The sequence below is a fragment of the Vulpes lagopus genome, chromosome 16, assembly GCF_018345385.1.
Source record: "Vulpes lagopus strain Blue_001 chromosome 16, ASM1834538v1, whole genome shotgun sequence".
Classification (NCBI taxonomy): Eukaryota; Metazoa; Chordata; class Mammalia; order Carnivora; family Canidae; genus Vulpes; species Vulpes lagopus.
Window position 1 is genome coordinate 11,974,149 of NC_054839.1, and position 14,089 is coordinate 11,988,237.

General features: G+C 36.5%; 1 protein-coding gene across 1 annotated transcript in view; it reads right to left on the reverse strand.

The window, feature by feature from the left end:
• TM9SF2 (transmembrane 9 superfamily member 2) overlaps positions 1-14,089 on the reverse strand; it is a 59,349-nt gene that overhangs the window by 37,918 nt on the left and 7,342 nt on the right. The window contains exons 2-4 of the mRNA XM_041731213.1: positions 7,682-7,749; positions 5,515-5,608; positions 79-206 (exon numbers count right to left, since the gene is read on the reverse strand). Coding sequence (XP_041587147.1) covers positions 79-206; positions 5,515-5,608; positions 7,682-7,749 — 290 coding nt within the window. The remainder of the gene's footprint in view (positions 1-78; positions 207-5,514; positions 5,609-7,681; positions 7,750-14,089) is intronic.

Here is a 14,089-nt window from a genome sequence, read left to right on the forward strand (position 1 = left end):
AGTAATTTATAAATTCATGAAACAGAGGTGTCATCTAGAAAAGGAAAATACCAAAAGTCCAAAATCTCCATGTCTTACCAGTGATGTTGATAATTCAGTAACATGCTTTTTTTCAAGAATTCTAACTTCTGTTTGTCTTCAGCTTTCTCTGTATGATATGTTTTTGTACAGACAAGCTTGCAGGTTTCCTCCTTATTAAATGTAAACTGTATTAAAATAAAATGAAAAGCAAATTAAAAATTATCTAGGTCCTTCACACCTATCCCATGAGGAAAAATACTAGTCTCTTTAAATTATGTTAGTGCATTAATGATAATATATATTTTTAAATTTCTCATTGCGCAATCACATTTAAATTTTAATCTTACTGTTTCTCTAAAAATTTAAATCAATTTTTCTTTTGTTAAGTAATAGTTTTTATTTTTATATTTATTTTTTATAATTTCAATCTACCCACCTTTTATATGTAACTGAATCCTAGAAGGGGAAAAAGACTACATGTAGAACAAAATGAAACATTAGTCTTTCTATAGTAATGTCCTCTGATGTTTTAGAAATTGTGGAGTAGAAGGCTTTCTTTTTTTTTTTTTTTTTAAGTTTTTATTTATTTATGATAGTCATACACAGAGAGAGAGAGAGAGAGAGAGAGAGAGAGAGAGGCAGACACACAGGCAGAGGGAGAAGCAGGCTCCATGCACCGGAAGCCCGACGTGGGACTCGATCCCGGGTCTCCAGGATCACGCCCTGGGCCAGAGGCAGGTGCTAAACTGCTGCGCCACCCAGGGATCCCTAGAAGGCTTTCTAGTAATAAGCAGACAAGTTTTCAGTGCACAGGTGCTTCCTATGTGTCAGGTAAGAGAGATGCAGCAGTGAGTAACAGACTGTGATGATACAAGAAGTCAGATTTGGATGTCTAAAAATCAGGGTAAACATAATTTTTTTTACTCACCTTTGAAAAGATTATCAATTTTCAGGATCTTATTTAATAATAAAATTGAAACAAAAAATAAGGCTTATACAAAAATTTATAATTTAAATGTTAAAAAACTAAGGATTCCTCCAATTTCGGAGTCTATGACTTATTTCATATGTGTAAAAATGATATTTGTAACATGTAAGTTTACTTTATTAGGATTCATTTATGGCTTCATTTAAAAAATATATTTCCTAGTTTAAGACTATAATTTACTAAAATCACTCTATATCGCTCATAATTATATACCATTCAATACATTCAAACTTCATTACACATGATTAAAAAAATTTTGCCTATGTTTCACTTTTAAGTAGTCCATTGTTTTGTATATTATTAAAACACTTAAACCAGCTTCTGTGCATTAGCTGACAAATGAATGCTTCAGGTGTGGCCCACTGCTGCCACCTGTCAGCCAAGAGTTTAGTTTTGGCCTCATTGCTACTTCTGTAAATGTAGCAATGTTTGTACAATTATTTAACATTCTTAACCTTAATGAAAAAAAAGTATAGATACTAAGGAATCAGAGGGATAGGTCTCAAATTTAAATTGAGCAGAGATAGACATTACTAGTTATACCAAAACTGGCAAATCAATCCAATGCATACTGGGCTTAGGCAAATCAGCTGTGTGTTCAACTGTGAAAGTAGTAAAACTAGAGAAGGTATTTAATCATAATAAACATTTATTAACTCATGTAATCTCCAGCAAAGGTAGTCTCCTTTGCTGAATCCTCATCTTCCTAACCTAGTAACACTGATGTCTCAAGGCTCAATCCTTAGAATCCTTCTCTCATTATCTATATCTACTCTCCCCTGGGGAGCTTAACAATTCCTGGCTTTAAATACCATTTATTAACTGATGATGATTCTCAAATGTGTATCTGCAGGCTAAACCTCTAATCCAAATTCTAGACAGATATATTCAAGTGTTATTCCACATCTCTTAGACACCTAATTTCCCATTCCTCCCAAACCTGACCTTCCCAGAGACTGTCCCATTCTAGAAAACAGAAAGTCCACACTCTACATCCCATCCCTCAGCAAATTCACAAATTCTGTTGTGCTGGCCCCATCTTCAAAATATAACCAGTTCTGTGATTCTGACCACTTCACAAAACCTACCCATCTACCCCATGGTCTGAACTACTATCATCTCATACATATCCCAGTGATTTTGAGTGCCTAACTGGTTGCCAGTCTTCTCTCCTTGCTCTTCCATGGTCCATCCTCAACACAGCAGCCCTAGTTAGTGATCGTATTAAAATCTAAGCCTACTCAAAATCCTTCTGTGCTAATCATCTTGTTCAGATATACAGACCAAAGTCTTTACAGAGGCCTATGAGTCACTATGTGATCCCATCGTTTCTTTGCCCCCATTTCCTGCTATTCTCTATCTTGCTCACTTGCTCAAGTCACGTCAACATTTTTCTGTACCTTGAGCACACCCAGACAAGCTAACATCTTAGGACCATTGCATTTGCTTTCTTCACAGAGAACATTCTCCCAGATATTCACATGGCTCATTCCTTTACTTGCTTCAGGTCTTTTGCTCAAATGTCACAGCAAGACTTTTGCTGGCCCATTTAAAAGTACCAGTTCTCCATTCACCTTCCCTGATTTATTTTTGATAGTTTTTCCATCAGCAACTGGCATACTATATATTTTAGTAATTCATTTTGTTTCCTTCTCCTCATCAAAATATAAGATCCATGAGGGTAAAGATCTTTGTCTCTGTCTCTGGTCACTGCTGCATGCCACACCTACCACAATGCCTGGCACAAACATGTTAACTGAGTAAATGAATGAGTATGACTGGTTATATTTGGGATGAGATTCTATGACCCTGAGAAATGTGGCTCCAGCTTCACATCACACACATAATCCTGAACTGTTGTTTTCCTGACCTCAATAGAAGTTCTAAATAAAAGACAGCAAAGTAGATTTGAGGTTTGGTTTTGTTTCTGGTTGTTAATATTGTTTTTACTGCAGATCTAAAATAAGGCCAAATTCTGTCAAAATAAAGGACAAAGAATACTGATCATATTGAAAAATATGGGTCAATACATTTATGGTTGGCTTGGACAAAAATCTAATCTCCCATATTTCTGTTTACCCATGCTCTGGTCTTAAGAAATGCCTGCTCTGTCTCTTTAAGCTTGGGACTTAAAGATTTTGTTTTAGCACAAATCTTGATCCTAAAAATTTCTAGGAAATTCACAGAAAATGTGAGATGTACGCACATCTTTCTCCATTTTGAAGTACTCCTGTTCTCCTATATTACCTCAACTCCTGGTTCAAATTTAAATCTGCAAGTCACGAGGCCTGAAAAGAAACATAGCTGTCTTTCCCTGTAAATAAACATACCCTGGATGGAAGCCTACTATGGAAGTAATTTGCCTTTAAATTCTACCCCAAAGGGACAATCTTCTCCAGGGGCTGGAGAATATTTTGCTGGCCTTCCCTGTTTATCTGCAATCTGATACAGGCTGTTTACTGCAAGAAATTCCAGCTGTCCCTCAAGTTCACGGAAGATGTTACTGATGCTCTTCTCTTCCAATCATTTCTTAAGGCAAAGGTATCACTAAACAAACAATGGGGCTGAGATACCATAGGAATATCTACAGTTGATTATATAATTTAATAAATTTGCCTGAAAATCACCCTCTGCTATGAAAGCAATGCAATAACTTCCATAGTATTCTTTCAAACTATCACACTAGGGAGTGATAAACAATTAAGATGATAGATAATTAATATGTTTGCCCTGCTCAGTAATACCCATGTCCATACACTTTGAGTTTCTTTTACCCCCAGTAACTTCATCCCATATGCCTTCAAATCTGGCTTTGAAAAAATTTTAAATTACTGGCATCTTTAGGGTAGAAAATTTAAAACTGCAGTACTTAAGAGTACTCATGGTTGAAAACTGTAAACTTGTAAAATTATGTGGATTAAACTTGCACAGCTCTGTGTCTTTTTCCCAGCGCTTCACAAAAGAGCACAGTGCTAGAGGGAGTAAAATAGGTGGTGGGACTACTCTAGGTGTACGGATCTGCTGGACAGATGTTCAACCCAATGAAAGGGCCAAGGCAAATAGATGGCACTGTTTAGTGAGAAAGCAGAGAAGGCAGCTAACCATGGGGTCTAAGTCACAGAAGATAAGGATGAGACTCTAAGAGAGGGATCAGGCTGGGTTTGAATAAACCTTGGAATTCAAGTTACAGCGATTAAAATAAATGTGTTCATGCAGACAGATGCCCACAGTAGCAAGGTAAAGGAAAAAGGCACAGTGCAGAATAATATGTTAAAACATAAATAAGTAAATCTTTTTTTTTAAGATTTTATTTATTTATTCATGAGAGACACACAGAGAGAGGCAGAGGGAGAAGCAGGCTCCCAGCAGGGAGCCTAATGTAGTACTCAATCCCAGGACCCCGGGATCATGCCCTGACCCCAAGGCTGATGCTCAACTACTGAGCCACCCAGGTGTCCCTATAAATAAGTAAATCAAATTTTATTTATATATGCTTATAAGTGCATGGAAAACTTCAGGAAGGATTAAGAAAAAGGGTAATGTGAATCTAGGGGGAAGATAGTCTTTTCACTTTATATTATTCTGTACCATTTAGGCTTTTAAATGGCAATACATTGTTATTATAAACTAATTTTTCTAAAAGAGAGTGAGCATTATTCTTTGTGTAGCAGGAGAGCAGATATAAAATGAACAGGGGACTGTGCAATGTGGAAGGAAAACAGGCTTAAGTGTCAACAGATTTAAAAGGCAGAACAATTCCGGGTGATGATGAAGTATATATATTGAAGAGAATATCTTATATTGTGCTTAGTTTGGTTTAACTGATGTCCTAAAAATGTACCAAGAACATTCCAAACATACTTTCAATGGTCAAAAGAGAAAGGTTAGCTTCCTTAAACCCAATGGGGGAGCCTAAGTAGTACTGTACTTGCTAAGAGACAATACGTCTAATATGGGGAGGCTTAAGGCCACTTTTCATGACTGAAGGCTAGGCTTTTTGGTCCTTCTGTAAGGTAAGGCTGGGGGTCGGACTACTATCTTTTAGGCCACCACCTTATCATTTATAATATTAGTATGTGCATTAAGACAAACTTATTCATGACATATTGTGAAGAGAGGGATCCTTCCAAGCTCTGAGTTTAAAAATTATTTCCAGAGATAAACAATAAATGAAATCCTCCTTAGCTATGAGAGTTATCTCAGGCTTTTCTGTAAGAAAAAGGAAAAGAAAAATAAAAATAAAAAGAGGAATGAAAGAGTGAAAAGCAACTAGGTAACTTCTATATAACACTGAACACAGGGCAGCCTGGGTGGCTAAGCGGTTTAGCGCTGCCTTCAGCCCAGGGCCTGATCCTAGAGTACTGGGATCGAGTCCCACGTTGGGCTCCCTGCATGGAGCCTGCTTCTCCCTCTGCCTGTGTCTCTGCCTCTCTCTCTCTGTGTCTCTCATGAATAAATAAATAAAATCTTAAAAAAAAAAAAAAAAAACAACACTGAATACAAACCTTATATGGTGAAGGTTCAATTCTTTCCCCGAATAATACCTGACCAAGATTTTCAGATGGGCGTTTTCCTTCTGATGCTTGGCAAAAATCAAACCTAAGGGGGAAAGAGTATTTAAGCTTTTACATATGAAAGGAAACAATGAAATATCAAACTCCTAGCCAATGCAGAGGGTAGATTAAGTATAGACCATTCCAGTAGCTCTAGATGAGTAAGAAATATAGTCACATTCCAAGTCCCACGTATTATTTCCCCAAAACAAAAAACCAAACATCAGAAAACTACAGAATACTTTGATGTCTTACTATCTTTTTGAAGATGTAAATTACAGAATTTAAAAAACTGACACATTTTATTTTCATTCATTCCAACGATAAAATTATTTACATCCTTATTCTTCAAGTGAATTTTGCTAACTTATCTCGTTTTGTTATAACTTCTAATTCAAAGCTTTACTTAATAATGACATCTCAGGTAGATGTGTCAAAGTTCCCTGGGTTTCTGTCTCATCTCAGTACACTGGCCAACACATCCCAAAATGGGAAGAAGCATGTGTGAGACAGATCCTAGAAAACAGGAAATTGTGGAGAAGCTGTAATCACTCAACTGTAAGCTTCTCTGTAATTCCCTTGTATTATCAACCAGATTTTAATAAAGTTTTCTTTAAACATTACTGTCAAACTTCAGTTTTGCTATAGAAAATTAAAGGGTAGTTCTGTGTTCATTCTGGAATGATATGGGAGTACTTGATGCACTGATTGCTACAGATTAGATTCCTAAGAGAAAGACGAATCTCGGGTAATAAAAACTGGGGCTGTAAAAGTCCTCAAATGAAGGCTTTCTATGTATTGGATGTAAGAGATCACTGTTATTCCCAGGAAAATCCACAAAGATTTAAGGAGATACATTTATTTAACAAAATAAAAGAAACAAAAACTAGAGCACTGAGATCTCTAATAGTTACATAAATGATGGTCCATCCATTCGTGAATGCCATACTCTCTTATATTCTCCATATTTAGGCATATGGATTCTTATAGGATAGTCTTAAGTATAATGCTTTTCTCTACAATAAACACATTTTCTCTTAAAACTCTAAGATATCACAAAAATTTAGAAACTAACCAAAATTTAGCAACTATGCTTAATACTCAATATGGCATATAGTGGTCAAAAGCATAAAGTATATTTTTGTACCATTTTTTATAATATCAAAAAATGAAAATAATCAGATGTTCATAGAGAATTAGTGAAATAAATCATACATGACTCTATACAATCTCTACAAAAAAATAATAAACAGGGGTACCTGGGTGGCTCAGTTGGTAGAACATGCAACTCTTAATCTCAGAGTCATGAGTTCAAGCCCCATACTGGGTGAGAGCTTACTTTAAAAAAAAAAAAAAAAAAAAAGAGGGCGCACCTGGGTGGTGCAGTCTATTAAGCATCCGACTTGAATTCAGTTCAGGTCATAGTCTCAGAATTGTGGGATCAAGTCCCAAAGCTCTGTGCTTAGCAATGTCTGCTTGGAATTCTTTCTCCCTTTCCCGCTCCCACTCCCTCTGCCCCCCAACTCATTCTTTTACTCTCTCTCTCAAATAGATAAATCTTAAAGAAAAAAAAAAAGGAGAGAAGAAAGAAAGAAAAAACAGCTATGAAAAAGACTGAGGTAATGGTAGCTGTGTATTAACATGGAAAGATGCACACAACAGATTCAGTAAGAAAAAGAAGGTGCAAAACTACTTTTGTTTAAAAAAAAATGCATAGATGTGGTTAGGTATATGAGAATATGCAGAGAAAAACGTGGAAGAGTAGAAAACAAAGCAACTGTTTCTGGGGATTATGTGGGACATGAGGATTTTGTTTAAAACTGTGTGGAGTTTTTTATAATTAAAAAATTAAAAGAAAACACAATGGCTTTTTGTCTACTCAGATAAAAAAGGAAATCCATTGTTTTGGTTGGTGCTTCTACTATATTGAAAAAGATGTTTCACATTTTAACCATACCTTAAATATAAAGAATACCCCTTAAGAAATGTTTTCAGGCCCTGTACATTTTTAAAATACATATAAATTTACCCATAACTGTGGAGAAAATAAATTTCTAAAAGTACAAGATTCTGATGAGTCACTTACAATTTTATATAAAAACCAAGCCGAAAAACTTACGCCGTATATTCATAAGGAAGAACAGATTCCACTGAATCAAGCCTGTTCACAAATAGTTCTATTTCAGCCTGAAAATGAAGAAACAAAGAATTAGAATTAGAATATAAACAAATGGAGATCAAAACTTAAGTCATGCTTAGAAACAAAAAATAATTTGACATGTTTGAAATGTAAAATTTTCTGATAAACATTCCTCCTGTAAATCCATTCACTGAGTGGACTTATATGCAGTTAAATTACAACAAAATGTTTTCATAGTTTCAAATTTCTCCAATATTTTTTAAAAAGATTTATATATTCATTTATGGGGGGAGGGGCAGAGGGGGAGAATCTTCAAGTAGACTTCCTGTTGAGTGCAGAGCCCCATGCAGGGCTCAATCCCACAACCCATGAGATTGTTACCTGAGCTGAAACCAAGAGTTGGAAGCTTAACCAAATAGGCCACTCAGGAGCCTCTCTCTTTGCTGTTTTCAAGATTTATTTATTTATTAGTTATTTGAGAAAGAAAAGAGGGAGAGAGAGAGAAGTATGAGGATTAAATGATTTAACATTTGTAAAAAATTTCAAACTGCCTAAAAACATGGGGAACACAACTTCAGTCTGGAGGCAGCATAATGCCAGACTGCTCAGGTCCTTTCAAGTCCTAAATTTACTCTTAATAAATATGTGCTTTTGGTCAAGGAGTAATTCTGAATGTGAGGAATGTATAAGGTGATAATAAAATGGGTGAGAATATAGAAACTGGTCCATACTTGGTACACAATAAGGATAATGACTTTTTAAATTTAAGTTCAATTTGCCGGGGATCCCTGGGTGTGGCTCAGGGTTTAGTGCCTGCCCTCAGCCCAGGACATGATCCTGGAGTTCTGGGATCGAGTCCCACATCGGGCTCCTTGCATGGAGCCTGCTTCTCCCTCTGTTTCTCCCTCTGGCTCTCTCTCTCTCAGTGTCTCTCATGAATAAATAAATAAAATATTTAAAAATAAATAAATTCAATTCAATTTGCCAAGATACAGTATAAAACCCAATGCTCATCACATCACACGCCCTCCTTAATGCTGGTCATCCAGTTAAGGCAAATGATTAAATAAGCATAGCTACTATTATTTCAGAGAAAAGGGACATTCCTGAATCTGAATATTTACCAGTATAAGGATAACCTTGAGGGTTTCTCCCTGCTCCCGACAACAGCCTTCTGATCTACTACCTGTTTATACCTATTCGTTATTCTTCTCTTAGCTATTAGTCTAGGGGAAGGGAAGATAATAATTATCAAGCACAATTCTCATAATGACCTTATGAGCTAGGGATTACTTGCTCTACTTTAAGACAAGAATATAAATTTAAAACCTGGACTGCTAACTCAAAAAAAAGTACGGAAACTCAAGAGCTAACTACCATCACTTTTAATTTCTGCGGCTCTCAATCCTCTACTTCTCTTCCTTCTGGTCTCTTCTGACACTTTTCCACATTTACTTTTACAAGGAAGTTAGTCTATCACAGATATCACCACTAAATTACGGACCTTTTTCTATTATTTGGTGAACTAATCAAAATACATCTTGGATATTCAGTTCATTCTGGTTATTTTTGTAGCACTTTCATTCTTCCTTTAAATTCTGAGAATCTAAAAATTTAAGAATTATCCTCTCACAACATGCAAAGAAATGTAAATTACAATTAATGATATCTTTAACAAGAACAGAGCAATTTATACCATATTTGTAAAATATGCTACATTTATAATACTTATTTCATTTTATTTAAATTTTGGAGTGGGGATCCCTGGGTGGCGCAGCGGTTTGGCGCCTGCCTTTGGCCCAGGGTGCGATCCTGGAGACCCGGGACTGAATCCTACATAGGGCTCCCGGTGCATGGAGCCTGCTTCTCCCTCTGCCTATGTCTCTGCCTCTCTCTCTCTCTCTCTCTGTGTGACTATCATAAATAAATAAAAATTAAAAAAAAATAAAATAAATTTTGGAGTTTAATTTGCCCTTTTCTTCTTTTTTAAAAAAACATTTTATTTATTTAATTGAGAGAAAGAAAGAGCACAAGCAGGGGGAGCGGCAGAAGAAGACGGAGGGAGCCTCACACGGGGCTCTAACCCAGGACCCTGAGATCATGACCTGAGCCAAAGGCAGATGCCCAACCCAGGTGCCCCTATAACACTTCATTTTAAATATCAACTCTTACCTGAAACAAGGAAATTTCAGTAATATTTTAAGAATGAGATCCTTGTAGGGGCTCCTGAGCAGCTCAGTTGGTTAAGCGTCTGACTCTTGGTTTCAGCTCAGGTCATGATCTCAGGGTTGTGAGACAGAGCCCTAGAATTGGGCTCTGTGGTGGGTATGGAGCCTGCTTGAGATTCTCTCTTCCTCTCCCTCTGTACTCCCCTCCCTTTGAAACACTTTCTCTGTCTCAAAAATAAATAAAATTGCTTTAAGGAATGAGATCCTTGTTATATGGCAGTAGAGAAAATGTTAAAAATTGGAAGGAGAAAGGAAAAGAGCCTGCTCATGAGCATGTGATTTCATGAAAGGCAAAATGCTTACAGACATGACATTCATCTCTAAAAATATAAACACATATATGGATAAAACAATTAGGAAAAATATAATCAGTTGTTGGCTCTAGTGGTCTAAATGGATATATAGGTGATCATTATACTATTCTATCAACTTTTTTTCAACTTTGAAAATAGTCACAATTAAAAGTTGGAAAAATAAAAGGCTTTAAAGTTGACAGCAGACTTTAGTCTTTCTGTGAAGCAACAGAAGCCTAAATGAAGCAGGAAGAGATAAAAATGAAAGAGTAAAATTTAGCGTGGAAAGTTCTGGACTAGTAAAGATGACTTCAAAATAAGTGTTAAACAGGAGAAAACAATATGCAATGTACATTAAAACTGAAGTACATTCCCGAGAATAAAAAAATCCTGCTGAACAACCATGAGAAAGTCATTCACTCAACACATTTATTTAATGGCCACAATACTAGACATTGTGAGTGATATAATAATACAAATTACAGAACATTGTGAGTGATATAATAATATAAAGAAACACTTGCCTTTGAAGAATTTCTAATCCAGATGAGAAGATAAGACATACATTCAAGAAAGTAAAAGAAAAAAATGACAAAGCTATTTATAAGTTCTTGGGACAGTTACTGAATCCCAAGGGATTTTATTTTTTTAAACATTTTAAATTTTATGGTCACTTTCTACTCTGCATATCTTTACTTCCCATCCAAAAGTTAAGTACATCTCCTTTTGGAAATTTGCCTTAAATAGAGACAGCCAACTACAAAATACCACTGACATGACTAGAAAGAGCTTTATTTATTTTTTTTAAGATTTTATTTATTTATTTATTCATGAGAGACAGAGACAGAGATAGAGACAGAGACACAGGCAGAGGGAGAAGCAGGCTCCATGTAGGGAGCACAATGTGGGACTCGATCCCAGGGTCTCCAGGATCAGGCCCTGGGCTGAAAGCTGCGCTAAACTGCTGAGCCACCCAGGCTGCCCTAGAAAGAGCTTTAAAGGTTACTTACTTCATATTCCTGCTTTCTAAGTGTCCCAAACTGAGTTATTACAAGCATGAAAAGTTGTGACAAAGTTATACTTCTTTTTTTTCCTAAATACTGCTTATATTTATTTAAAAGGCAGAACATAATGCATCTGTAGGGATCCAGGTTCCACAGTTCTTAAAACACTAGCTGTAAATCCCCCGTAGGCTCATCACCCTTAGGAAGTTACAGATAAATCATAAAACAAGGCAGTAAATTTTAAAGCAAGACTTAGGGGGATCCCTGGGTGGCTCAGCGGTTTGGCAACTGCCTCCGGTCCAGGGCATGATCCTGGAGTCCTGGGATCGAGTCCCACATCGGGCTCCCTGCATGGAGACTGCTTCTCCCTCTGCCTGTGTCTCTGCCCCTCCCCCTCCCTCTCTCTCGTGTGCGCATGCTCTCTCTCTCTGATGAATAAATAAAATCTTTAAAAAAAAAAAAAGACTTAGATAATGAAGACTAATTAAATCCCACCCTGAGAATTTTTTAATGGAAATAGTTTTATATAATTTAGAGTGTTATGGTCTCTCTTCTAAATCCTTCTCTTCCCAAATGTACAATTTTCTTTTTCTGGTCCTAACCCACCCATTATACATCTGATCCCAGCTCTGGTCACACCTGTACTTTATCACCTTAAGCCATGTGTGCCATGCCACAGGCCTGCATTGTTTTATTTCCTTTTCCTTCTTTTTGCTTTTATTCCACTTTACCTGCCATCGTATTTGTCCCAACCCACATCTACAACTGATTTTCAAGTAATATTCAGAGAAGAAATGTGAGTCTGAACAAGAACCAAAGCAAGTGGCTAGTCACAAAAGGCTCTAAAATATGAAGGCACAGCCACAGAAAAGGAAAACTGTGGACATTTCAACTCAATATTGGAGAAGTCCAGAGTGGGAAAAATTCTGAAGAAGGAGAATCTGGGGATCCCTGGGTGGCTCAGCAGTTTGGCAGCTGCCTTCGGCTCAGGGCGTGAGACTGGAGTCCCGGGATCAAGTCCTACATTGGGCTCCCTGTATGGAGCCTGCTTCTCCCTCTGCCTGTGTCTCTGCCTCTCTCTTTCTCTGTTTCTCAGGAATAAATAAATTAAAAAAAAAAAAAAAAAAGGAGAATCTTAACTCAGTCATAATAAAACAATCCCAACAGAAATGCTGGAACTCATAAATGGATGCTCATGAACTTTGAGTTATCTGACCAGCAAAGCCCAGAAGCTGATCTCCTATATACTAAGGTTCTTCCTTCTATCCCCACTTCACTGAAAACTAAAATGTCAATTTTAGGTTGTATCAAAGAAAGGAATAAATACAAAATATGACTAATTAAAAATTGGCTCTACAGGTTAAAACTGCATCAATTGTAGAAGTCAATAATTAGCAGCCAGGGATCTCCAAGGTGAGGCAGAAGTGGTGGAGAGTACTCAGCATGAAATATACAGCAGTACTCCAACATGGTGAAGAGGCCAGCCTTTAGAATCGGACACTCTAGGAGCTGAATCTTTGCTTCACCACTTACTAGGTATATACACTTGAGAAGGTTACTTCATTTTATTCAGCTCTTATTTTCTCCATTTATAAATCACAGGACTGTTCTGAAGATTAATTAAGGCACCCACAAAGTACACAAATTGCATTCTTTATTGTTATTATTAGCACAGGCAATAAATAGGTTTGAAAGTTGAGAATAAGAGCAAAGAAAATATATTTCAAAAGTTTCTTCCAGAGGCACCTGGGTGGCTCAGTGGTTGAGCATCCACCTTGGGTTCAGGGTGTGATCCCGGGGTCCTGAGATCGAGTCCCATATCAGGCTCCCTGCAGGGAACCTGCTTCTCCCTCTGCCTATGTCTCTGCCTCTCTTTATGTGTCTCTCATTAATAAATAAATAAAATCTTTTTTAAAAAGTTTCCTCCAAAGCCTTTCATGAATAGTTAGTTATTTTTAATGGCAAAAGAGAAAGACTTTGTAACCTTTGAGAGCACATTTAAAGTAGCGATTATTAACTACTATACTTACTAAAAGGACACTGATTTTAAAAAGTGCAAGGAAGAATAGGAAGTAAGAGCATCAAGAACTAGGCTCTAGGCCCACAGAGCACAGACCTGTCTCTAGAATTTGTGTGTGTTTCTATGAATGTGTCAAGGATGTGGGATATAAAGTACATGTCTGTGGCTTTGTTTCAGATGTTCAAAAATATACCTTTGGAAGGGCTTCCCTTTGTGAAGAGCCAATGGCAGCAGGAGTTTTTTATCCATATTGACCTTGCTTGCTTTCCCAACCCTAGCTCTCAGATCCAGTAGTATTGAACAATCACAGCTTTAAAATAGTTTTATTCAAAAAAATTAATTTCTGAAAGCAAACTTTCTAAGCTCCATGTACTTTTCCCACAGAAAAGAAAAACAATTGTTGGAATGTGAATTTATCATAGTCAAAGTCATTCCAACGCCAAATTTCCTATTTGAAACATTATCAGTAACCCACATACACTGATTAGTTTCCAGAAGCTAAGAATCAATCTCTTATTCCAGAGGAATTCTGATAATGTGAAACTAAATACCAATAAATATATATCAATTATATCAAAAAGTTCATATGTAATTATGTTTTTTAGATATTTCAAGATCTTCAAACTGTATCTATAGTTAAATTAAAACAAGTAAAATATACACCTGCACAAAGCAAAATTTATAATTGTTTTCTTATATTTTATTTATATTCCATATTTATAGGCAACTGCTCCCAAAGTAACAGACACACAATTTATTAAACATTTCTAAACATAACTACCTAGAAAAAATATTTAAAAGTATGATTCTGGGGACGCCTGGGTGGCTCAAGGGTTGAGCAT